Below are 23,630 nucleotides of genomic sequence, written 5' to 3'. Positions count from 1 at the left end.
CCAGAGAAGAGCCACTCGTATAATTAGAGGCCTGAAGAGCAAGCCATATAAGGAAAGGCTGACAGATATGGGACTGCACAGCCTGGAAAAGAGAAGACTTCAGGGGGATTTGGTGGCAGATTATAAATATATCCAGGGTGAGGATCAGGGGCTGGGCGAACAACTCTTCACCAAAACACCCCAGGGGAAAACCAGGAGTTACAGTAAGAAACTCCTAGAAGAAAGTTGCAGATTGGATAAGGATAAAGTTTCAGATTGGATAAGGATAAAGATCCCTACCCTACAGATCTTCAAAAGGAGACTGGGCGCACATCTTGCTGGGTTCATTTGACCCCAGCAGTCTTTCCTGCCCAGAGCAGGAAGGCTGGACCCAATGATCTCACGAGGTCTCTTCCAGCCCTAAACTTCTGTGAATCTGTAACGGTCAACAGCCTAGGTTTGGGCACTTGCCTGGGATGCAGAAGACAGGCTGCTGGCTAGCCTAGAGGGTGGGGCAGAGGGACATGGGTCTCTCTCTGGCTTTGGCTAGGAAATCCATGCCGGTTCCAAGAGCTTATCCCCAGTGTAAGCCTTATTGAAATTGGTTTGCTTCCATAACAAGTGTAGGTATTGATGAGTCAGTATTTCTGTGCTGTTCTGACCTGGGGCACTTCCTTCTCCCTTTTAGTACCTGGCCTGACTTAGGCAACACCCCTTCACACATGCCTAGACTCAGGGTGGCACTCAGCCCTAGGCATCCTGAGGTCTGGGCTCCACACAGCACTCAGCTGGGATTGTTAGCTGCCTCATCCTCAACCCATCCAGCTAAGTCTGTTTTGGAATTTGGATTTAGGGACCTTAGCACAAAGAGCTGATAAAAGCAACAGGGATGTCAGGGCAAGCCAGCAGTAGGAAAGACTTGCTTACCACAGCAGGGAGTTGTCCCCTGGGATCTGCTGTATATTATCAAGGATACAGAAAGAGAAGAGGAGACCACTGAGGTTCACCACTGCCTCACGCTCTATAGCTAAAGGACATGGCTATGCCAACCTGATCCTACGCCAGCACAACTGTAAGAAACCCAGGCTTTGCAGCCATGCAGTCAGGTTGCTGGTTTCACAGAGCAACCTGCAGGTTAACTTGTTTATTTATTCTCCCTTGCAAACCTGAAGGGATTTCCAGACCCTGAACTGAAGAACAAACACATGCTAATCCAGGAAACACTTGAGTGGTTGGTGGCCTTTGTATTGGGAGTGTTTCCTACAGGAAGTTGCACCAACCTTACTGATTGCTTCAGTCTTTAAATAAATGCCACTCCCTTTCTGTTCCATGCTTCATATCCTAGGGGATTTTCAATTTTATCTAACCCTGAGCAATGCTGCCAACTCCCAAGAGCACAAAGGAGACTCCTCACTGAATAAATCCGAGTCTTTCTGGCAGGTACTGTTCAGACACACCCAAGATCCATCACACTAGCAGCCCATAAAGTAGGGTCATGACCAGGGATCCTAGTTTTCAGGGGGGCAGGGGAGCAGGAAAATCGCCATTTAAAAAACAGAAAAATCCACATTTTTCTGTGACCTACCAAGCATGGCAGCATCCTACAGTGAGAGGTGCCATTGCTGCTCTCTTCTTTTTACTGCAGGTTTTGCCTCTCAGCCAATCAGCAGGAGTGGGGAGAGAAGATATGTTGCTGATTGGCCAAGAGGCAAAAACTGCGGTAAAAAGAAGAGACCAGCAATACTGCTGCGTGCTGTGAGATGCCACTCGCCATGGGACACCTCCATGCTTTTGGTACTTGCGGAAAACCACGTATTCTGTAGTTTTCTCCCAACCCCACCATTAACATGAGTGTCCATAATTCACAAGGGTCAAGGACCCCCCTTGCTTCAGCAGTTCAGTGTTGACCATCTCTGTGCCAACTTTTACCTCAAGATAAGTGAAAGGTAAAATGGAACAACTTAGCCATATCTCATTCTGGGGTAAACTGCTCCATGTTTGCTTTTACTTATGCAGCGTAATTACCGATGCAGGGACAATTACGGTAATATGGGGGGAGGGGTGTCTTATGAAATTATTAGGAACCCATCCGTTTAATGCACATCCATTGTGGGACCAGAAAGTGACATTGCCACAAGGTGGAACTGAACTGAAGAACAAGCACCTGGATCAAAACGGGGCAAGGACCAATCCAGATGCCCATGTTCACTAGGGCAGAACAGAACCAATGAAAGGAGGTCACATACTCACCTGCTGCTCAAGGCAAGATTATCCCTGTCTAAATCACCTCATTCGAGTAGTTGTCTAACCTGCACCTAAAAACTTCCAAGGACAGAAAAATCTACAACCTCTCAAAATAATCTGTTCAAATACTTAACTACACTCATAAAGAGAAAGTTATTCCTAATCTCCCACCTAAATCTCCTCTGTTGCAAGTTCAACCCATTACTCCTTGCCCTGTCCCTTGTGGACAAAATGATTTAAAAAAACAAAACAAAACACCCCAAAGAACAACTGAACATCATCCTCTTCTTTGTAACAATCCTTTTTGTAGTGGGAGTGTGTAATCAAATCACCCCTCAAGGCTTTTCTCCAGACTCAACAATCCCAATTCTTCCAGAAGCCCATGGCTCTGTCAAATTTTCCATGCAGAATTCAGCATAACCAGTGCAAAAGAACATGCCAAGAGCTGCAGGGAAACATGTTGCTCATTCCCAAAGCCTGGGGTAAGACATCTCCTGGGCATGTTTCATACTGTCATTTAAGAGCAGAACAGGCTGGACTTTGTGCAGTGACAGTAGACCCAGCCTCAGAGGTCTTGCTCGTCTCCCAAGCAGTGCCTGGGTAAAGTTTTAAGCAGATCTGCCCTCTAGAACTGCACTAGATATTTGTGTAGCAATGTCTTTTCTGTCCCTTCTTTGAGGGCTTAACATATATTACGGTCCCAGCCAGTTCCCCAGTAGGATGGAAGGGACCCAAGCAGGAGCCTCTCTGTGCCATTCTTGCATCCCTTCTACACTCAAATTCCTCTTTCTGCCAAGGACTCACCCACTACCACTTCATTACAGTCAAATACACATGGGCTTCCTGTGAGCCTCACAGAGGCATTCTGCTGGGCACTCTTCTCCAGCACTTCTTCCTCTCACTGAAGAAATCTGCCCTAGAGTCAGAGTCTATGTAACAAAATGGGAGGGAAATGAGTCAGTCCCCTTGTGCAATCTTCTGGCACCTGGCTGCTGGATTCCAGAAGCAGCTCCATCCACTTGCTTTACAACACACTATTTGCTTTGTTTGTGCAGACTAAGGAGACTGGTACGAACACCCAATGCTATCAAGTCTCAACCTGTTTCCAGGATCAACTCCCACTAGAAAATGCCTAGCTGTTCCAACCATGCAGAGCAAGGTGGTAGCAAGAATCAAGCTCTTTGGCCACATACCAATACAGCGTGGCTCAGAATGTTAACTGCTGAACTTTCCTCAAAACTGGGATGCTGGCCCGACTGAGTCCCTCCCCACTGCAAGACCACACACCAAAGTGCCCCCTTGTGGTGAGCACTGCCTAGCCAGACCAAAGGGATTCCCAGGAACTCCCATGAAGTCCCAGGGACTCACATTTCAAAAGTCTGCACACAAAGCTTTGAGCATGTACCAGCTGGCATATACCCAGCACACAGACCACAGTGCCCAAAATGAGTGGTTAAACTTCTTACTTGCATAACTCCAGAAAAAAATAAAGCCAAGAGAAGTGGGGGCCAGAAGGGAGCCACAGCAGCACATTAGTAGAATGAAGGAAATGACAAATAAGACAAGATTCATCCCTTCTGACAGATTGTTACCAGCCTATGGGTACATAAAAGACAGCAAGAACTAATATCCATTAGCATGAACTGGGTGGGCACATGACTGGCTTTGCCCTCAACATCAGTTTGTCATCTAGAGTACATTTTTATGACAATTTTCTACTGTCCTGGGTTCATAGGCAGAGAGGTACTCAAAAGTACAAGGAACGAGCCAAGAGTTGGTAAAATTCTCTTAATAAAGCAATAGCCAAGGCATCATAAAGGGGATACAGGGAAACATGGACTGGAGTGCTGGCCAGAGGGTTGGAGTCAGGCAGTCACAGATTCTAATCCTGGTCTTGACAATGACTTACTGAATGGGTCCTAGGAAAGTCAGATCCATGCCTTCCACCTCAGCTTTCCCCTTCTGGTACTTACTCAGGCTTTGGGAGGACTTGTCAATGATCTTGTAAGGCATTTAACATGCAAAGTGCTATTTTAATGCCAAGCACTGGGGACTTGCTAATACAGTAGACTGGGACCCTCTCAGAAAAATAAAAGCAGCAGGGAGAGGGCACAATTATATGCTAAAACCCTGCCAGGCAGTGATGAAACTGAAGAGCTTGTGCAATCCCAGCTCATGTATACTTAATTGTGTAGAACAATATTAAACCAAACCTCAACAGCAGGGGGTGGAGCTTGGACAGAAGAGAAGGATTTAGGCCTGGAAAACTATAAGGTGGAAAGAAAGCCACTCCAGTATACCATAAAATGCAAGCATGCTCATTGGCCAGAAGTCTTACTGTAAGTTCACCCTTCACAGGAGTGAGTGTGCTGTGCAACAAGCTCAGTTCAGAGACACTGTAATGCTAGATAATCATTAGAGAGTCTGCTGCAACAGGAACACCACTTTATACTTCCTCTGTGCTAACTAGAGATGGGTAAATTATTAATTAATCTTTTATTCAGCCACCCAAGAGAAACAAATCAGAAGAAATTCATTCTGAGTGCAACAAAGCCTTTTGCTTCATTTTTAGGTATTATTTTAACCATTTTTTAAAAAAAACAAATCAAGCCAATTATCAATATTTCAAAACAGGAAACCAAAATATTTCATTCAAAAACTGGTTAAAACAATATGCTTCAAGTTTTGCAGAATTTTCTCTTCTCATTTATTCATCCAAAATATTTTGCTTAATTCAGCGTAAACTCATCAATATTTCAGGAGACCCCAAATCACATGTTTTGCAAATAAACTATTCAGTCCCAAACTTTTGCAGTGCTTCAGCACTCATCACACTTCTGCATGTGGATACTTATTGTGGCCTTTACAGTCTGCCAACCCAGGCTGGATTTTCTACAAGGAAAAAGGCTCTGAGGAGATCTCAGGAACTTCAAATTACTGAACACTAGGGACAGACATTACACATAAACCAGTTTAAGTGATCAGAAACTGGTTTAAACTTTGAACAGAACAGACATTTCAGTGCACATAAACCAGTTTGAAAATGGCTGAAACCAGTTTGAGATAAACCTGGTTGCATGTAGTTTCAGATTTAACTGATTTGGGACATTTGCAATGTCTATTCCAGACCCCTTCCTGGTTTAACTTAAACCAAAGTCCTACAGCATCCCAGATGCTTTGCAGCCCTGGGCGGGGCTCACTACTGAAGCCTGCCTGGCTTCCCCTTACCCCACTCCCACCACCCTGCTCATGCAGGGATTTCCCCCATCCCTCTCCCATAGCACAGACCGCAGCCAGCATGTGGTATGCTAGCTAATGCTGAGAGGTGAAGACAGGACAAAGGCAGGTAAGTCAGTGTCCACTTAGGGCTTTCTGGAGCTAATCAACAGGTCACCTGGTAATGTTCCTCCCTTTCTTCCTTAGAAAAAGTTGTTTAAGAAAAGCTTGAACTAATGAGGGAGGGTTTTGTTTGCTTGATGATAACACAGCATTTAGCACCTCAACTTCCAGCTGGCTCCCTCCCTGGACAGGAGCCTCAAGGGGGGAAACTCCTCCCTAATCAGAGTGTCCTGCCAGGGCCTGGACACATCCCCACCTCAGCTCAGCCCTGTAGAAGGGAAAGGAGGGCTGCTCTAATGCCCCCCAAGCTTCGAGCCTGAGCCATCTCAGACATGTGCCTACATTTATTCAGTCCAGAGGGCATTCTGTACAGTTGCAAACTGGTTCAGCCTAGCCACATTAAATTAACCTGCAAAGGCTGAATCAATTCAGGCTCAGGATTTTTCAGTGTCTGTCCCTAGCCCAGAAAAGTCTCTCACTGAAACTGCAGCATGTGCCAAGCCAGGAAACAGGGTGTCTATCTCAGAAAGTGTAGCTGGACAGTTCTATGCTCTGGATGGCAGCAACACATGAGATAGTGGCAGTGGCTGAGTTGCTAATGCCAGTGGCAGTGCAGAGCTGGCAGAGGGGGTGGCTGCTATTTTTGTGCCCCCCTTAAATCAGCACTCAAGGCTGGTAAAAATGTGTCCCATCCACTCCATCCTGCTCTATGTGCACCACATTCCAAAAAATATCATGTAGCTACTGTTGGCGTAGCAAAGGACAAGACTTGAGCTGCTGCTTATCAACCTGAGAGTCACTGGGTGCACCTCTAAACCAGGTACATGATAACTTTCAACCTGTGGTGTGCACAGAATGGGAACGAGAGGGCAGGGCATGTTTTCCTCATGGCGCTTCCTAGCATTGTCTAATGCAGTGTAGGTGCCCTTACAAAGACCAAGCTACAGGAAGGAACAGGGACCCACTAACCAAACTGCTAAGCCTCAGAAGCTGAAGCTCAGTTTGGGTTGTAGGGATGAGTTGCAAATGGTGATGGCTCCTATTCTATCCCAGATGGCCCACTTCCAAGAAACCCCTTTCTTAAAGAGGAACCAGGGTAAGGCAAAGGGCACTATTCACGGGGGACTCACGCTGTGCAGGCAGTACTCTTTTTCCTGGTAAAAAGTCAGGCCTCGTAAGATATCATGCTTGTCAGAGGCACAACATTTGTTCATCCCATCCTCGATGGCCTGGTTGATCATGCGTACTGGGAAGATGCACACTGCTGAATATTTCTGCGGCATCGCATTCTCTACTTCACTTTCAGCAAAGGTACCAAACAAGACCAGGTCTGTATCACTGATGCTAATTTCATGAGCCAGTTTGGAACCTGCCTCAGTGGCATAAGCTGCTTGCAGGACATTGAAAGCCACATCACGTTTGTATACCCGACCTGCTGAGCTCCTCTTCCGCCTCCGTTTAGACTCAAAACGGCAATCCAGTATCAACTCACGGTAGTGCTGCATGTCATGCTCATCAGCTCTCAGCCGCACTATCCTCGTGTGGTATGCCTTGGATGTGGGATTTTCCTTTTGAACTGTCAGGAAATAGACAAAGGCCTGGTCCCTGAATGCATATACGTAGTCAATGGGATAAGTGTCTTGGTATTCAGGCCTCACAGTTAGGGAGTGGAAGTCAGGGGAGAACCCATCTGAAGTGCCCTTTGGTCTACGGACAGACACTGATTTGGGATTGTATTTCTCAGCTATGCTGCTGTTGATGGTGGAGGCAATGTAGAAGTAGGAAACATGGGAGTCTTCAGAAATCAGAACCCTAGTCCCCAAGGGACTGGCCACACAGTCAGGGCATTTCAAAGGGTTGTTCTGCTGTTTTCCATACAAGCAGTGAGAGACTTTAACCAGAACTAAGCTGTCCTGGGTTTCCAGTTCATGCTGGAAACACAGGCCATGTTGGGAAGTCCCACAGCTGTAAAGCCATGGTTCAGATGGGTCCAGCACCAAAACTACATTATCCGTGTCTTCAGGCTGCAGAGCACCTGCTGTCCCTGGGCAAAGAGCACAGATCTTACATTGATCACTGCCCATGGGGCCAGTCACAATGACATCCAGAGTTGCCAGCTCTGGGCTCAACACATAGATCTTATTCCGTACTGCCACAAAGATGGCACTTGCACCACTTGGATCCTCATAGGTGACAATATTCTGGATGGGGCTGTCAGTGATGAAGTTGGGTAGCTTGTACTCCACCGTGTAGTTCCTCATAGCATTGTAAGAGATCCGTGGGCATTCCCATGTACTACAAAAAACTCCGGGGAGATCAAACTCCAGGAAAAGACAAACAAGGAACAAAAGCCCCATGCTAGGGAATTCCTATCCCAGATACTTGGATCCAGATGTTAGGTCAGTTCCTCAACTCTGAGTGGGCCTGCAATCCATTTAGGATGAGTCAGCATTGTATTACAACTGAAAGAGAGAGAGAGAAAGATAACGAGTGCATTATGCTGCACCAGTAAAAAGATGTCACATCCTACACTTAAGTTTTAATAAGAAAGCATTTGCCAAGAGAACACCACTTTGACCTTAGGAAAGGCTCTGGGATCCTCTCCAGACCTTCCCATGGTGAAATGATCTTCTCTTAAATAGCCACTGTGCTTCCCAGGCACCAAGAGTGGTTAGTAGGCCTCATCCACTTGAGGAAGGTAGGGAGAGAGCAAAATGAGAGGATTATTACTGAAGGTTGAGGAAAATTGCTGTCCTCACACTGTCCTTGTGTGTCACCACTCTCTTGAGAGCCAGAGCCATAGTAACCTGGGGCAGAGTTACTTATCCCACAGCAGTGATCTAGCCCAGATCACAGGTAGCAGGACAGGGTAACTCTCCCTGTATGGACCACTAGACATATGCATGGAGTTGGACAGGGTTTGAGCACTAGGCATGTTGAAAAAGTCCAGTTTTGTTTTAACTAGCCACAGTGTTCGAATTTAAAAGCTCTTAGATGTCAGGCAGGTGCCCGCCTTTGGGGTGGAGGATTAAACTGCATCTGAACAAACACTGCACATACCTTTCTTCCAGAATCCCTTCCAAGTCTCCCAGGCAGAAATCCATAGTTGGCAAACAGAACTTGTTCCATCCCTTTAATCTAGATCTTCACTACTCAACTTGTTTTATTTTAGAGGGTTTACTGCAGCACCCCACAACCATTTCTCTGATGGACTCCCTATTGCTAACTCAGTCCCCACTGCAATGAGCTGAAGCCAGAGAGATTGAAAGAGGTCAGAGGAAGAAGTCCATCCCTTTGTCAGGAGGTGGAAAGCTAATCATTTCACCCAGAGGTTACCCTGGTACAAGCTCAGTCTGTCTCTAGATACGGAAGGACTGAGACTCATCACAAACATCCTCCTTACCCTTCTCACAGTCTTTCCAAAACCATTTGGGTAGGACCCTCTGTGGGGAAAGAACCACAGATCACTGGAGTGCAGAACAGAATCTGAGCCAGACTAGAGAGCACCTCCTTTCCTCATAGGTTAATAAAAAAGAGAGATCAGGAGGCAAAACTTCCTGCCTTAAATCATTCTCAGACACAGCCCATAAAATTATGTTCCTTCTTTATAAAGCACCTGTCCCTTTTGAACCACTCGCTCTCTGAAAACAGATGTCAACAAATTTCAGACAGGACCTAGACTTGGGGGAAACAGCAGGCTTTCATTTCTTTCTAATAAACTTAAGTATATTCTGAAAACATTAGGATCACAGTTCCAAAATCTTAGTAGCCACACTCAGATGTGTCCTCTGGCATGATCTGTGTTTATTTCACTGGCCACTGATAGAGCTAAGTCATTCTTTCTGTGCCTGCCTTTAACAGCATCAGGCACTTTGTCTATATGGGAAAGCTTTACTGACTATAATAGCCTAGCCATATCAGGACAACCCCCATGTGGATACACCTGTCCTGGTATAAAAATGTCTTTTATGTGTTTAGTTTAAATGTCTTTGCAACAACATAAGCTAAACTGGCAAAAATTACAACACTTGCACACACTTCTGCTCTCAGGATGTGTCCCCATGGGAGTCATTCCACTATAATGGTTTAATCTCACAGTTTTACTTATACTGGCCTAACTGTCCTGTGCAGCAAGGCCTCAGGAAAATCTGCCTTTAAATAAAGTGGCCCTAACACAGGGAAGTTCCTCTGTGCCATCTACACACGTATTTCACCACAGTGATTACAGGGGTGCTCATGATCTAGAGTACGTTGCTGGGCTGGCTCTTCGCCTGCATTGTGCACCACCTGTTCTGCTCTGAGGCTCACCTGAACACAACCAGTGATCACAGAGGTGGGGAGGCAGACTGGACAGCGAGGGAGTAGTCCTTCCCTATCTGCTGAGATATGGAGAAGCACAAGGGGATTTCTGCCCCAGAGGGGTGGGGATGCCCTGGGCAAAAAGGGCTCAGGTAGGAACCAGGTCCAGGCCTGGCTCTTAGTGCCTGAGCAGGTGAAGGCGGACGTGAAGCAGCTGCTGGGGGCGGCAGGGGCTGTCCTCAGCCCAGTCCCAATCGCACGCACAGGGGAGCAGGTGAGAGAGGTGCCCACGCCCTGGCCCCGCCGGTCCGGCTGGACGTGGCAGCGGGCGCAGCCGCGGTGCGCGCTCCTCAGCCCTGCCGCTCGCCCCGGAGCACCCGCTCGCGGCGCCCGCAGCCCGTCTCCTGCCCGCTGCCTCGGCCCCGGTGCGGTGGGGACGGGGCCGCCCTCGCCACGGCGCTCCCGGGCCCGCCCGCCCGCCCGCCCGCCGCCCTCCGGCCCGCGGCCGCCTCACCTGGCCGGGCGGCTCCGCGCCGGGACTGCGGGACGGAGCCAGCCGCCCGCCCCAGCCCCAGCCCCGCCCGGGTCCTGCGGTGGGCCGGGCCGGGCCCATCACTCCGCCTCCGGCCGAGCCGCGCCCCGGCGCCCGCCCCGCGCCCACACGCCCGCCGCGCAGCGGGGCTCGCGAGGGCCGCCCCGGCGCCCCCGCCCATGAGGAGGCGACCTCAACTTCACTTGTAAGAGATCCGTGGGCATTCCCATGTACTACAAAAAACTCCGGGGAGATCAAACTCCAGGAAAAGACAAACAAGGAACAAAAGCCCCATGCTAGGGAATTCCTAGCTAGGGAAAAACAGAACAGCTTTCCGCTCCCTCGAGGCTGGAAGCTGGCACGGGCCCTGCGTCCGCCAGGGGCCGAGCGCAGGGTCGGCGGGGCAACTGCAGCGCTGGGCTGGGCTGTGCGGGGCTCCCGCGGATGTCGGTGCCCGGCACAGGGCCCGACTCCTGCCCCTGTGCCATCGTGGTCCCCCCGGGCAGCCGAGAGCGACCTCCCGCAGGTACCCGACGTGCCCCTCGGGCGGGACGTCAGCCACCAGCGGGTGCGCGGCCTCAGCTCCAGCCCCTCGGGGCCTGGAAGCATCGCGACATCTTCCTCGGGGGCAGGCCGTTGCAAGGGGGCTGTTTTGGGGGATTCGTTTTTTATGTACTATTTTAATATTTTATATGTTTTAATGGTATCTCTTGGATGTCTTACAAGCTGCCCGTAGCCTCTTTTTTTGGGGGGGGCACAGAAAGCCAATAGCTACATAAAATACAGATTTTGAGAGGGGAATAAAAAGGTTGACATAAAGCCCATAAACCCTCATCTGGACACATGCATGCACGTATGTTTACTAGTACACATGTGCACACATGTACCCATATACAGGTCCTATACTTTGTATACGTGTATGCATATACCTGTATACCCATGTGTGCACATATACAGTGTGTATATATTTGCATACATGGATTGATATACATGCACAAGTATGAACACACAAATACACATATATACAATACCTGCATACACACACCTACCTGAAGAGACAAACATGCACACCTTTGGGAAAGGCTAGTACATTGATTGATATGGATCTGTACAAGCCCCATTGAGTCAGCACGACCATGGGGGGATGGAGACAGCACTAATCTATTCAGATCCTTCCAGCTACCCCAAGCAGCACAGGTTGTTAGCTCTTCAGGCTTTTTGAAGAGCAATGTAAAATAGGATCATTACCAAGAGAGGCAGTGTAGGCTTGTGTTGGATCCCTGAACTGGGATACTGTAGAGACATCTTCAGTTCTGCTCCTGGCTCTGCTCAGTTAAATATGTAACCCGGGCGGTACTCCAAGATGTACCCCCCTCCAACTGAAGGGATCAGAGCAGGTGCACAAGTGCTGTGGGATGTGTAGGGACCATCCCTCCCCTATAGAGCAGAGCCAGGCCACCAATGGGGACTTAACCATATACCTTTTAATGAGAAAACAGTAGTGGGAACATAACATGTATAAACCAGGGGGCACAGGAGACACTATAATGATCCAAAGGGGCAGAATTCAATAAAGGTTGGGCATTTACATTCGTAGACATATTCATCCATTTGACAGAAGACAGGTTTAACAAAGTATAAAACACAAACACCAAAACAAACAATACTGGTTGGCAAAATATAAGAATGCACAAAATACAAAACGTCAAATAACAAAAAATATAGGGCATAGGTATGGAGGGGGGGGAAGGGAAGAACACAATGACCCCCTTCCAATGCAACAAGAATTTCTCCCTGTCACTTCACTCACCCCTACTTGACCCAGCTGGGACTTGAGTTCAGATCTCCCACATAATAGGCAGAAAGTCTACCACACAGCCACCAGTGCTGGCATTGTGCCAAGTGGCTAGGGTTTTTGACCTTCTGGGAGCCCCTGTCTCACATGAACCTTCCCAGCCTCTTGCTGGAGGAGCTGGAAGCAGAGCTGGGAACCTCTCAGCTTCTTGCTGGAGCTGGAGAGCCTCTTCTGCTGGCTGCAGACTCTCATAGGGGATCCTGGAGCCCAGCGGGGAGCTTCTCCTGCTGGCCACACGCCGCACTGCTGAGGGTCCAACTCCTGCATGCAGGTCCCACTCCTCCAGGTTCTTCTGGGGCAACTGCTCCAACCCCGCTGGCCCAGCTCTTCGAAACTCCTTCCTTGCAGTCCTCAGTGGCCTCTGAGTCAGCTGCACTGCCCCTTCTATCCCCCTCCAAGTGACCCAAGGGATCAATCAGGGGGCATGGAGGGGGAGTCTCTGGGGCCTGATTGGTGAGGAAAGGGAATCCCAAATCCTCCAGTCATTTTTTACCCTTTCAAAACCCCTGGGCCAAATCACTACCATGTAACCTGTCACAAATAAATTTGTGGCAAGTCACTTCCCTTCCCTGTGGTCCAGTATCCCCACCTGTAAAACAGGGAGAGTTACCTCCTATGTCAAATGCTTTGAGATCTGCTGAAGGATGCTGCCTACAGTAGCCTACCTGATTTTCTGCAGCTGGCACGGCTGTTCAAGCACTCATGGTGCTCTGGTCAGGTCCCAGAGGACTGGAAAAAAGGCCAGTGTGGTCCCTATTTTCAAGAAGGGGAGGAGGGAGGAACTAGGAAACTATAGGCCAGTTAGTCTCAACTCTATCCTTGGGAAAACTCTGGAAAAAAATCATTAAGGATCACATTAGGGAAGCCCAGCAGGGAGAGTAATGCTGAAAGGAAATCAGCATGCGTCATTGCAGGTTCATCCTGCCAGACTAACATTGTGGTTGGGTTTTTTTTTTTATGACCAGGTCACAAAATACTTAGACGCAGGAGTTGAGGTACATGTCATCTACTTAGACTTTAAGAAGGCCTTTGATTCAGTATTGTATTCTTTTCTCATAAATAAACTGACAGGCTGTGATGTAGATGATTACACACTCAGGTGGGTGGCCAATTGGCTTAGGGGTTGCACCCAGAGAGTGGTGGTGGACAGGTTGATATCGGCCTGGAAAGATGTGGGCACTGGAGTCCTACAGCTCAGTCCCTGGACTAGTGCTATTCAATGTGTTCATCAGTGCCTTGGACGAGGGCATAGAGAGCACCCTAGCTAAGTTTGCAAATGATACCAAATTATGGGGCGAAGTTAACACACCAGTGTAGGGAACGGATCCAGGCGGATCTGGACAGGTTGGAAAAATGGGCAGAATGGAAATAGGATGCAGTTCAACGAAGACAAGTGCAAAGTGCTGCACGTGGGCTAAAAGAACCACCAACACGCTTACAGGCTGGGGGATGACCTTCTCAGCAGCACAGCAGCAGAAAGGGATCTCGGAGTCATAGCCGACTCCAAAATGAACAGTTGGAGTACTGCATCCAATTTTGGGCGTCACACTTCAAGAACGACACAGAGAATCTCAAGAGGGTTCAGAGGAGGGTGACTTATATGGTCAGAGGCCTGCAGGCAAGGCCCTACAAGGAGAGAGACTGAGAGGCCTAGATCTCTTCAGCCTTTGCAAGAGAAGGCGGAGAGGTGTTCTTGTGGCTGTCTATAAATTCATCAGGGGAGGGCAGCAGGGAATCAGATATGCTCTATTTACTAGGGCATCCCTTGGAGTAACTAAGAACAATAGCCACAAATTGATGGAGAGCAGATTTAGGTTGGACATTAGAAAGAACTTCCCAGTAAGGGTTGCCAGAATCTGAAATGGGCTTCCAAGAGAGTTGGTGCACTCCCCTACCGGGGGTTTCATAGTTTCATAGTTAGTAGAGTCGGAAGGGACCTGAGCAGATCATCAAGTTCGACCCCCTGCCATGGCAGAAAAGAGTACTGGGGTCAAACGACCCTAGCAAGGTGATTGTCTAGCCTTGTCTTAAAGATCCCCGGGATAGGAGCCAGCACCACTTCGCTTGGAAGTTGGTTCCAGATCCTAGCCACCCTGACAGTGAAGTAGCGCCTCCTGATGTCTAATCTGAATCAACCCTCTGCCAGCTTGTGACTGTTATTCCTGGTCATTCCTGGCGGTGCTCGGGGGAACAGGGACTCCCCCAGTGCCTGCTGATCCCCCCTGACTAGTTTGTAACAGGCCACTAGATCCCCCCCTCAGCCTTCTCTTGTGGAAGCTGAACAGGTTCAGGTCCCATAGCCTCTCCTCATAGGGCCTGCCCTGCTGCCCCCTGATCAAGTGAGTGGCCCTCCTCTGGACTCTCTCCATGTTGTCCACATCCCTCCTGAAGTGCGGCGCCCAGAACTGGACACAGTATTCCAGCTGCAGCTTGACCAGTGTCGCATAGAGGGGGAGGACCACCTCCTTGGACCTGCTTGAGATGCATCTGTGGATGCGTGACAAGGTGCGGTTGGCCTTCCTGACTGCCTGCCCACACTGCCGGCCCATATTCATCTTGGAGTCAATGATGACCCCCAGATCCTTTTCTGCCTCTGCACTTATGAGAAAGGAGTTCCCCAGCCTGTAGGTATGCTGCTGGTTCTTCCTCCCCAGGTGCATCACCTTGCATTGTTGGTGTTGAATCCCATCCTATTCTCATCCGCCCACCCCTGTAACCTGTCTAGGTCCGATTGTAGCCTATTCTTCCCTTCTAGCATGCCCACATCCCCCCACATCTTAGTGTCATCAGCAGATTTGAACAGGGTGCTTTTTACCACCTTGTCCAAGTCACAGATGATGTTGAACAGTGTGGGCCCGAGGACCAAGCCCTGGGGAACCCCACTGCCCACATCCCTCCAGTTCACAAATGATCTGTCCACCACCACTCTCTGAGTGAGGTCCTCCAGCCAGTTAGCAACCCATTTGGCTGTGTAGGTGTCGACACCACAGTCCCCCAGTTTTTTGATGGGAACTGGGTGAGAGACAGTGTCAAAGGCCTTCCAAAAGTCCAGAAAGACTATGTCCACTGCTACCCCTGCATCTAAGGATTTGGTGACCTAGTTGTAGCAGGCCACCAGGTTGGTCTGATAGGACCTACCTCGAATGAACCCGTGTTGGTTGCCCTTAAGCATAATCTCCCCTTCTGATCCCTTGTGGACATGTGCCAGAATAATTCTCTCAAAAAGCTTATAGTCTTCCGAGTCCTCCTTCCTCCCTTTTCTGAAGATGGGAACCACATTGGCCCTTTTTCAGTCCTCTGGCACCACACCAGAGCACCATGAGTGCTCGTACAGCCATGCCAGGGGTCCTGCAATGACCTCAGCCAATTCCCTCAGCACTCTGGGGTGGAGATTGTCCGGACCAGCTCATTTAAATACATCCAGTCCCTCCAGAAGTTCCCTGACTAGATCTTCACTGACCCTTGGCCTAGGTGCGCCTCCCCTGGGGGTTGAGGGGGGGTCCGGTGGGGGGGCTGATCCGGTCCCTGCTCAGGAAATGGAGGCAAAGAAGTCATTAAATAGGTTAGCTTTGTCATCTGGTGTGACGACCAAATTTCCTAGTCGTGTAGGGGCCCCACGTTACCCGGTACCTTCTTTTTGCCCCCTGTGTATTTCAAAAAGGACTTCTTGTCCTTGATCTGGGAAGCTAGCCCCAGTCCCATCTCCACCTTGGCCATCCTGACCGCCCCCCTGCAGCCCCGAGCAACCGCAGTATAGTCCTCCCTGGTGATGACCCCTCCCTGCCATTGGGTAAACGCCTCCCTTTTAGCCAGAAGACATTCTCGGATGCTGTTGGTGAGCCATGGGGGCTTTTGCACCCTCCTGCTCCCTTTGATCCATGTTGGGATTACCTCCCATTGGGCTCGGAGGATTGTCTCCTTAAGGAGCGACCACTCTTCTTGGACACCTGGCTCCCCTCCCCTCCCCTCCCCTCCCCTCTGGGACGTCAGTGCCTCCCCGACTATTCTCCTTAGCTCATTGAAGTCTGCCTTCCTGAAATCTAGGGCTGCATGCACTGGGTGGTGAATTCCAGCAGGCGATGATCGCTCTCGCCCAGGTGGTCGAGCACCTGCAGCCCCCTCACCAGGTCGTCGCCCGTGGCCAGCACCAAGTCCAACAGGGCATCTCCCCTGGTGGGGCTGTGCACCTCCTGGGTTAGATGGAGGTCCTGCATTCTGGCTAGGAACCTAGGATCTTCAAGGGGAGACTGGACAAGCACCTAGCTGGAGTCACCTGACTCCAGCGCTCTTTCCTGCCCGGGCAGGTGGTTGGACTGGATGACCTATGGAGGTCCCTTCCAACCCAAACATCTATGAAACCAAACAAACCAATTTCATTTGCCTTCTAAACAGGGGTTTGGTATTGGGGAGGGGGTTGAGTGGGACGGGAGATATTAGAATCTTGGCAGTTTTCCAGCTTTTCTCCATAACCTCAAGAGATGGAAAAGTTCTCTTTTTTAAAAGCTAAAGCTACGATTCTCCTATGATCACATGGCTCCAGGAGCTGTTGCTTTAAGAAAAAAACCCAGAAATCCGGAACCTTGTGATAACATTAGCATTTAAAAGCCAAAGGTCAAGTGCCTGTTCACTCTGTCACCAGTCTCTTCCATGAGGAGTACTGAGTCCAGGCTGACTTTAAAGAGGACAACTTCATTCTGTGGTAGTCTGGGACAAGTCCCTTTATATGCTTTACAGTTGAGCCCCATTTTTCCTCTGGTCTGAAGGATGCTGTATGCCCTGGCTGGTCTGTTCCTCATCCCCAGCTCTATTTTCTGTGCCCTTTTCTAGGGGTATCGCCATTTATGACACTTTGCCTTTCCATCTCTAGAATGCAAAGAAAGTAGACTATCTTTATTTGCACGGGCTCTGATCTCTAATGGTCAGCAGTCCTCTCACAGTTTCCTTCTCTGAATTGTGCTTTTTGGCAATTCTTTAATTTTGGATTCATCTACCTGGAAACTGGAACTTGGATTCACTGGTGGGTAGACCCCTATCTGGGATGAGGGGATTCCCCTTTCAATAGCCTGAAAGTGAACTCAAGTGTTATGTCAGTTTAATCTAGAGAGGACACTGTTAGATAAGCCCATTTTCACTGTTTCCTATAGGCAAAACAGTCAACATTTTCAACACTTCTCTGAAATATTTCAGAAGAATTAAGAAACAAAAACAAACAAACAACCTTTCCTCCTCTGACTGACATTGTAGTCTCCGACAAGAAGCCTTTTTCAATATAGCTAACATTTCTTGTTGATATTTCAGAGAGGTAAAAAGCTTACATGAAGGGAAAGAAAAAGTGAAAGGAAAACATAGTGGGAGTAATTTGTTTCCTCACAAACCTTTCTTCCTTTAATCCTGCTTTAAGATCCATTAAATAGCCTCTATAACTAGTTCAGACACCATGCTAGCTCAGGCAAGTCTGTAAAATCTTTTGTGACAAAAATGCTGACAAAAGCAGAAATTCACTGACAAGTCTGTCTGTCTACAAAGTCTGGAAAGAGGGTGAACAGGGTAACAATACATTCAGTGAATTTCTCATGGAGAAAAGCAGCTCTCAAAAAGCATTAATTCTTTCCAGTAATTTGCAAGAATATTTCCTCCATGACACAACATGGTCAATTAATCCTATGGTGCAATCCCAGCAGCCACAGCAATTTCCAGTTAATTAAAGGGATAATCAGTATTGCTTAAACATCCACAATGACGTTTAATCAATGTTACTCACTGAACCTGTAATACAGGTCAGCAGAGGGAACTGTGTCATATATACTACACAGTGTGGACAAGTGATGCTCAATAAGGTTGCCAGGGGGTGCTGCACAATATTAGCACTGTTAGGTGTGTAAACATGTACATGTTCCACAATATAAACCTAGAAATTTCAACTAGGAATCCATAGCATTAAGAACAATCTGATCTGTTGCAGTCTTTCCAAATTTTGTCACAGAATACTTGGTCTATTATTTTCTTGTAGTTAAGAAAAGGGGGAAAGCTAAGGGCTGGCATTTTCCAATGGGTGCCTTGAATCTAAATGAGCAGGCCTCAAGTCTAACTAGGTTGAGAACCACTGACGTAGAGACTTGGATATTACTGGTATCAGACATTTGGGAGGTTAAACCAGGTTCAAAGTCGCGGCCCAATTTAAACTTACCTTGCCCTGATGCCAACTGTACACTTACAGACCAGGTCTCAATGACCAGCAGTTAGTCTAAACTTGTAACTGTACAGACATTCAATGTACAAAACCAGTCTAGAAATTAGATTCAGGTTTATCTTAAACTGGGCTTTCCATGTAGTATCACACAGTTTTCAATTTAGGAAAAAAGGGTGCATGGAACTTCTGTCCACTTCTGTGCAGCACCAGGGCTAGGAAAACCCAGACACCAGCCCCAGCTCTGGGACTTCTCTTTCACCTGCTCCTCCCCTTGCACTAGTCTATTTTTTGCCCCCTCCTGGTCCCATGCTCCCCGCCAGCCAGCCCTCTCAACCCTCATCCCACAAGCCACTCCCGGTACAGCTGCTTTTATCAGTGTCCACTGCTGCCAGTGCTGAGCAAATCCCAGAGGCAGGATGGATGGGGGTGCAGGTTTGCTGGGAGGAACCCACCCCTCCTGCAGGTCACACCTGCTCCCCACCCCCTCCCCGCAGAGAGGCACACTGGCCAAGCCCCGCATAGGGTGGTGCATGCCAGCCAATGCTCTCCTCTTTGGGGTTTGCCAGCCAGTGAAAAGGCTGTGCATATATGATACATATAAGCATGTGAGCATCACCATCCAGAAACTCACAAAGCCCTGAGAGACTGAGCTTGGTGTGGAGATTCCCCAAGTACCATGACAAGGAGGTGGCACCAAGGAAGCTGCTCCAGCCTCTAGAAAATAGCTTCCCCACTGTATCATTAATACCTGCCACACCTTTGATGAAAGGTAGGTTAGGGAAGTCAGAGGGTGAGGTAGGTAAGTGGGGTCACCAGGGGGTGCAATGACTGGCCTTGGAGGTCAGATCATTTCACATCTCACCTTATGTGCTGGCTTGGCCTTGGGGGCTGCCAGCACCCCCCATACACTGGCTGCCCCCGGGACTCATCAGACTTCCTTGTGGGCAGGGTTCTCCTGTGCACAGTCTTATCCCTGGCAGGAGACTTTTATCATAAGATGTGCTCTCTGAATTGTAACAGGAGAGCATAAGCTGTCAGCCCTGTCCCCCTGCATTGGCCTTTCCAAGCAGTAGGAGTGTCCTGGCTCCCTTGAGCTCCTCTACCTTCCTCTGGACAATCTGTGCTAACCCAGCCCTCCCCATGGTACCTACCTCTTTTGCCCAAAGCTGGGGCATCTACTTCAGCTTCACTCTTGGCTCTGTTAATATCCCCTTTTTTCTGTTTTGTCTGGAACTCTCTGGCCTATTCCCCTACTGTTCCCTACTGCCTCCCTGCCTCCCATCTCTGCTAATGAGTGGCCTGCTCTTTCTGTAGGGGAGATGCCCCAAGTCTGAGCTGTTCACCTCCCTGTCCTTCCCCAGCTCACCTTGGATCAGCCTGGCCTCCTCCCTCATTCATACCCTGACTCTTGCCAGGCTCTTTGTTCTCTGGAGCATCCCCCCAAATCTTAAATGCATCACCCCTGGCCTGCTCACACCTCAATTGCAGGCTGCCATGTTCTTTTCCTTTCCTTTTCAGCCCAGCTTATATGCTGCAAGCAAGTTCCCCTCCCTCAAACCCACTTGGGCCCTGTTTCTACCCCCTGTTCAGAGCCTCTCACTAGCTGCCAGTCCCCCTCTGATGGCCAACCCACATTCTTCTGCCCAGTGCTGCCAGCCTTCACCTCCATTCTCATTCCCCGACCATGTTCCCTCCATGCTCACTCTGCCTACTTCATCATGCCCTTCCTTTCCTCTTGGTCACATCACCCAGGGTCTTTTATTCTGGTCCCTAATAGGGACACAGCTTAATCAGATGCAGTTCTGCACCCAGGGTGGTGGTAGCGGCAAGGAGAATGGCAGTGCTGAGGCTGGCAGCAGCAGGTGTGGAGGCCAGGCTAGCAGCAGCAGCAGCTCTGTTTTTGTGCCTCCTCAAAGTCAGCACTGGGGTTTTGTCAGTTGTAGCTGAGAGGCCTGTGAGCATGGCTGCCCCTGCATTGCTGTTCACACATGTCAAGTCTGAAAAGACAGGGTAAATCCATCTTCGGTGTCCTCTCATGGCCACTCTTGAGACCTCAGGCTCCCATACACTTGAGAGAAGCTGGTGGAGATGGGCCTTGGAACAGCTTTCGGAACACAACCTTGGGTTTGGAGCATGCAAGTAAAAATAAGTGGTTTGTGTTTGGTTGGAGGACGTGCTGGGATGTAGCGGAGACATACACTACACCCCTTTACCATCCCTTTTTGACCTATACAATGTAAATAAAAGCACTGCCCTGCTGCAGGGGTGGGAGGGTAAATGCGTTAGATTAGGAGATGCTTTTTCATCCCACAGTTTTAAAGTTTCCATAATGATGGTTGTACTTGCACTAGAATATTACTACAACACAACTTTGAATGTAAAGTCCACTCACATTTCTGAGCAGACTAGGGTGAGCAATTACAATCAAGCAAGAGTAGGGATAAGTGAAGTGCCATCCACAAGGCTAAATGTTGGATTCCTCTTTCTGCTTTCCCCTCTTTTCTATCCTTTCTGTCTTTTCTTTTTTTTCTCTCCCTCTCTTTTTGCCTCTGACTTTCTTTCCTTTACACTCCGTTCTGCTTAGACTTAAATAAAATCAGCCAGGGTTGCATTTACCAAATGAAGGTATTAACTCTCATGACCATCTTAACCATAACTCTGCCCCTAAACCCAATGGATGGACAATTTTGTGATACAGTGAAGAGGAGAGTGCTCAACGAATTTGCTTGGAGTGAACTTTATGGAAGTGAACCTGACTGCTGAGCTATTTTGGCTAAGGTTTTGGGCAGGTGACAAAATAACTGGAGTGCTTAGGAAATTTGCTATCATGGACATGATTTATAGTTGCATTGTAGGGATCCTGAAGTCCAGACTTCTTCACTGTAAAGCTGACACCAGATGCTTATGTTAAAGGGTGCCTATACACATGCAGTGAGGCTCCCCCGACACGCTGTAATTGCAGCGTGTCAAAGCAGACTCGATGAATCAAGTCTGTTGGAGCATGGTAAATTACCGTGCTTCAACAGACTCCAGCTTCACATGTATCAGCATCCCTGCACTGATAGGGGCACTTTAAGTAAAGCTTGTTTGACGAGCTTGATGCACATGATGCTTTGGGCGCTTTGATTAGAGTGGCTCTTGGATCCACTTCAATTACAGCTCTCCCTCCTCTACTACAGAGCACACGTATAAATGCCCAAAGAGTTTCCTCTGCTTCCATGCTTGTTGGTGCTGAATTGAGGTAACAGCCACCTCCAGAAACTCCAAGCCTGGCATCCCCTAGTAGTAGCTGGTCTTTCTGTCACACCTGTTAACCCACAGTCAAGAATGAATCCAAGGTACAAAGACATCTTCCTTCCAGGCCATGGGCTGGAAGCCTGATTTCAATGAGCCTATGAGGGGTGAACAGCAGGTTAATGGTGGCTTCTTTCAAACCAGAACTTGCTGTGTCCCAGTGACGGCACCCATGACACATCATGTGACATGCAGGCCAGTGCTGCCTGTCATGATTGTACCATGGTTTGAAGATGATTAGTTACCTGATACACTTATTTGTCCCTGAGTACAGCTATGCCAGGTGGGCTGAGGGAAAACCGCTTTGTGGCACAGCATGGCCCTGAGGGCACCCAGCCCTCGGCTCCGTTCTGTAACTCATTCAGAGTCTAGAGCGCTTCTGGTGCCATGTTCTTTCCTGAGGCCAGGCTAGAAGATCTCTCTGAGGCACAGTCAGTGCTGGCCCTACCAGCCCAGCCCTCTTCTCTTTGGGTTTCCCAGTTCCTCTAAGTCAGGAAGCACTGCCAGTCCCACTCCTGCCCCTGGACTTCTCAGAGGATCTTTCCTACACATCTTCTCCCATCTTGGAACCCGGGCTCATAGTATTCTGGATCCCCTAGTTGTCTACTACAGGGCTATGCTGGGGTCAAACAGGCTCCCACAGTCTAACAACAACCCCATGTCAGGCCCATCCAAGTTCTCCTCAGTGTCACTTGACATCTTGGCTCTATCCTGATCCACAGGCTGTTCCTTAGTAACTACTTAGTCCCAACTCTGCTGTCCCCTTAAATATGTATCTCCCTAAAGAAGACACACATCATGGGACTGGGCTGGCTGGCCCCAAGACCTGCTACTTTTTCAAGGGGGCAGACCACACTATTACACTGGAATAAAGATGCCTCCTATGTGTGTAGCTTATTCTCCGTATTATATGTCAGGGTGGTCCAACTTCTTAAGCACTTGGGGGGGGGGTGTTGCATGCCAGGCACAGGTACCCTCACCTCACCCTCATTTCCCTAGCTACTGGCTCCTTTGATGCACCACACCAGTGGGCATCCTGGGCTGTGCTTTCTCCCCACCCTGTGGGGCAGGGGTAGGAAGTGGAAGCCAGAGGGAGTAGGAGCCCTGAGACCTCAGCTACTGCTGCAGCTAGAGCAATGAGGGGAGTGCCAGCTGGGTGAAATCCCAGGGGTTACCAATTAACTCATGGGGCCACCAGTTGGGCAGCCCTGTTATATATCATTGCTATGTGTTATCTGGAGTCCAGTTTTGCCTGGGAGGCCTAGTCTTGAGCCAGCACCCCAAAAGGGAAGTCAGAGCAGCAGAGAGCACTCTTGCATCAATGAGGTCTCGGCTCCATGACCTTATTAAGTTAGGAGCAGATAAAATATGGGGCAAAGCATTTTTAAAAGTAGAAAATGCATTCCCCCTGCCCCCACCTTGGTCCCTCCTCTGAGTCCAGGCCAATGTGCAGCATGGGGCAGTCCAGACAGGACCTTTCTGAACCACTTTGACAAGCCAGGGAAATCACTGAATCCTGCTTGAAGCAATGGCTTGAGACTGGGCACATTTAAGGGTCTCTTGGTGCTTGTTCACTACCAGTAGCACACAGCCCTGCTGTCTGTAGGCCTGGGACACAGATGATATGGGCACTGAATTGCTTTTTTCTTTGATGTGTTACCAAATAAAAATCCTGAAAACAGCAGTTATCACTAATAACTCCAACTCTCAAACAACCATCATACTGACCAAGTCAGCTGGAGACAGACTGGGCTACAGCAAGGGCAGTAACGTGACTAGGGGTGGACAAGCAGGGCCCTAGCACCAGGCACTGTTAGAAGGGTGCCAGAATGGCAACCCCCCAGCAAAATCTGTGCTGCCACCGCCACGGTGCCAGCATTCTGGGAGCTCTTGCTGAG

General features: G+C 49.0%; 1 protein-coding gene across 3 annotated transcripts in view; it reads right to left on the bottom strand.

The window, feature by feature from the left end:
• MST1R (macrophage stimulating 1 receptor) overlaps positions 1-10,839 on the bottom strand; it is a 54,251-nt gene extending 43,412 nt beyond the window's left edge. Inside the window, exons 1-2 of one of the 3 annotated variants that reach the window (XM_090021987.1) lie at positions 10,376-10,839; positions 6,693-8,024 (exon numbers count right to left, since the gene is read on the bottom strand). In XM_090021987.1, coding sequence (XP_089878113.1) covers positions 6,693-7,919 — 1,227 coding nt within the window. In that variant the 5' untranslated portion in view covers positions 7,920-8,024; positions 10,376-10,839. Of the gene's footprint in view, positions 1-6,692; positions 8,025-8,622; positions 9,770-9,870; positions 10,289-10,375 lie in introns of those variants that run through there. The other 2 variants (XM_090021989.1, XM_090021988.1) reach the window with 2 other exon arrangements.
• Between the last annotated feature and the right edge of the window lie 12,791 nt (positions 10,840-23,630).

This window comes from Crocodylus siamensis, chromosome 11 (assembly GCF_052110815.1).
Source record: "Crocodylus siamensis isolate JL-2025a chromosome 11, ASM5211081v1, whole genome shotgun sequence".
Lineage (NCBI taxonomy): Eukaryota > Metazoa > Chordata > Crocodylia > Crocodylidae > Crocodylus > Crocodylus siamensis.
The sequence above is the reverse complement of the archived record's forward strand: the minus strand, read 5'-3'. Positions and strand labels throughout refer to the sequence as shown.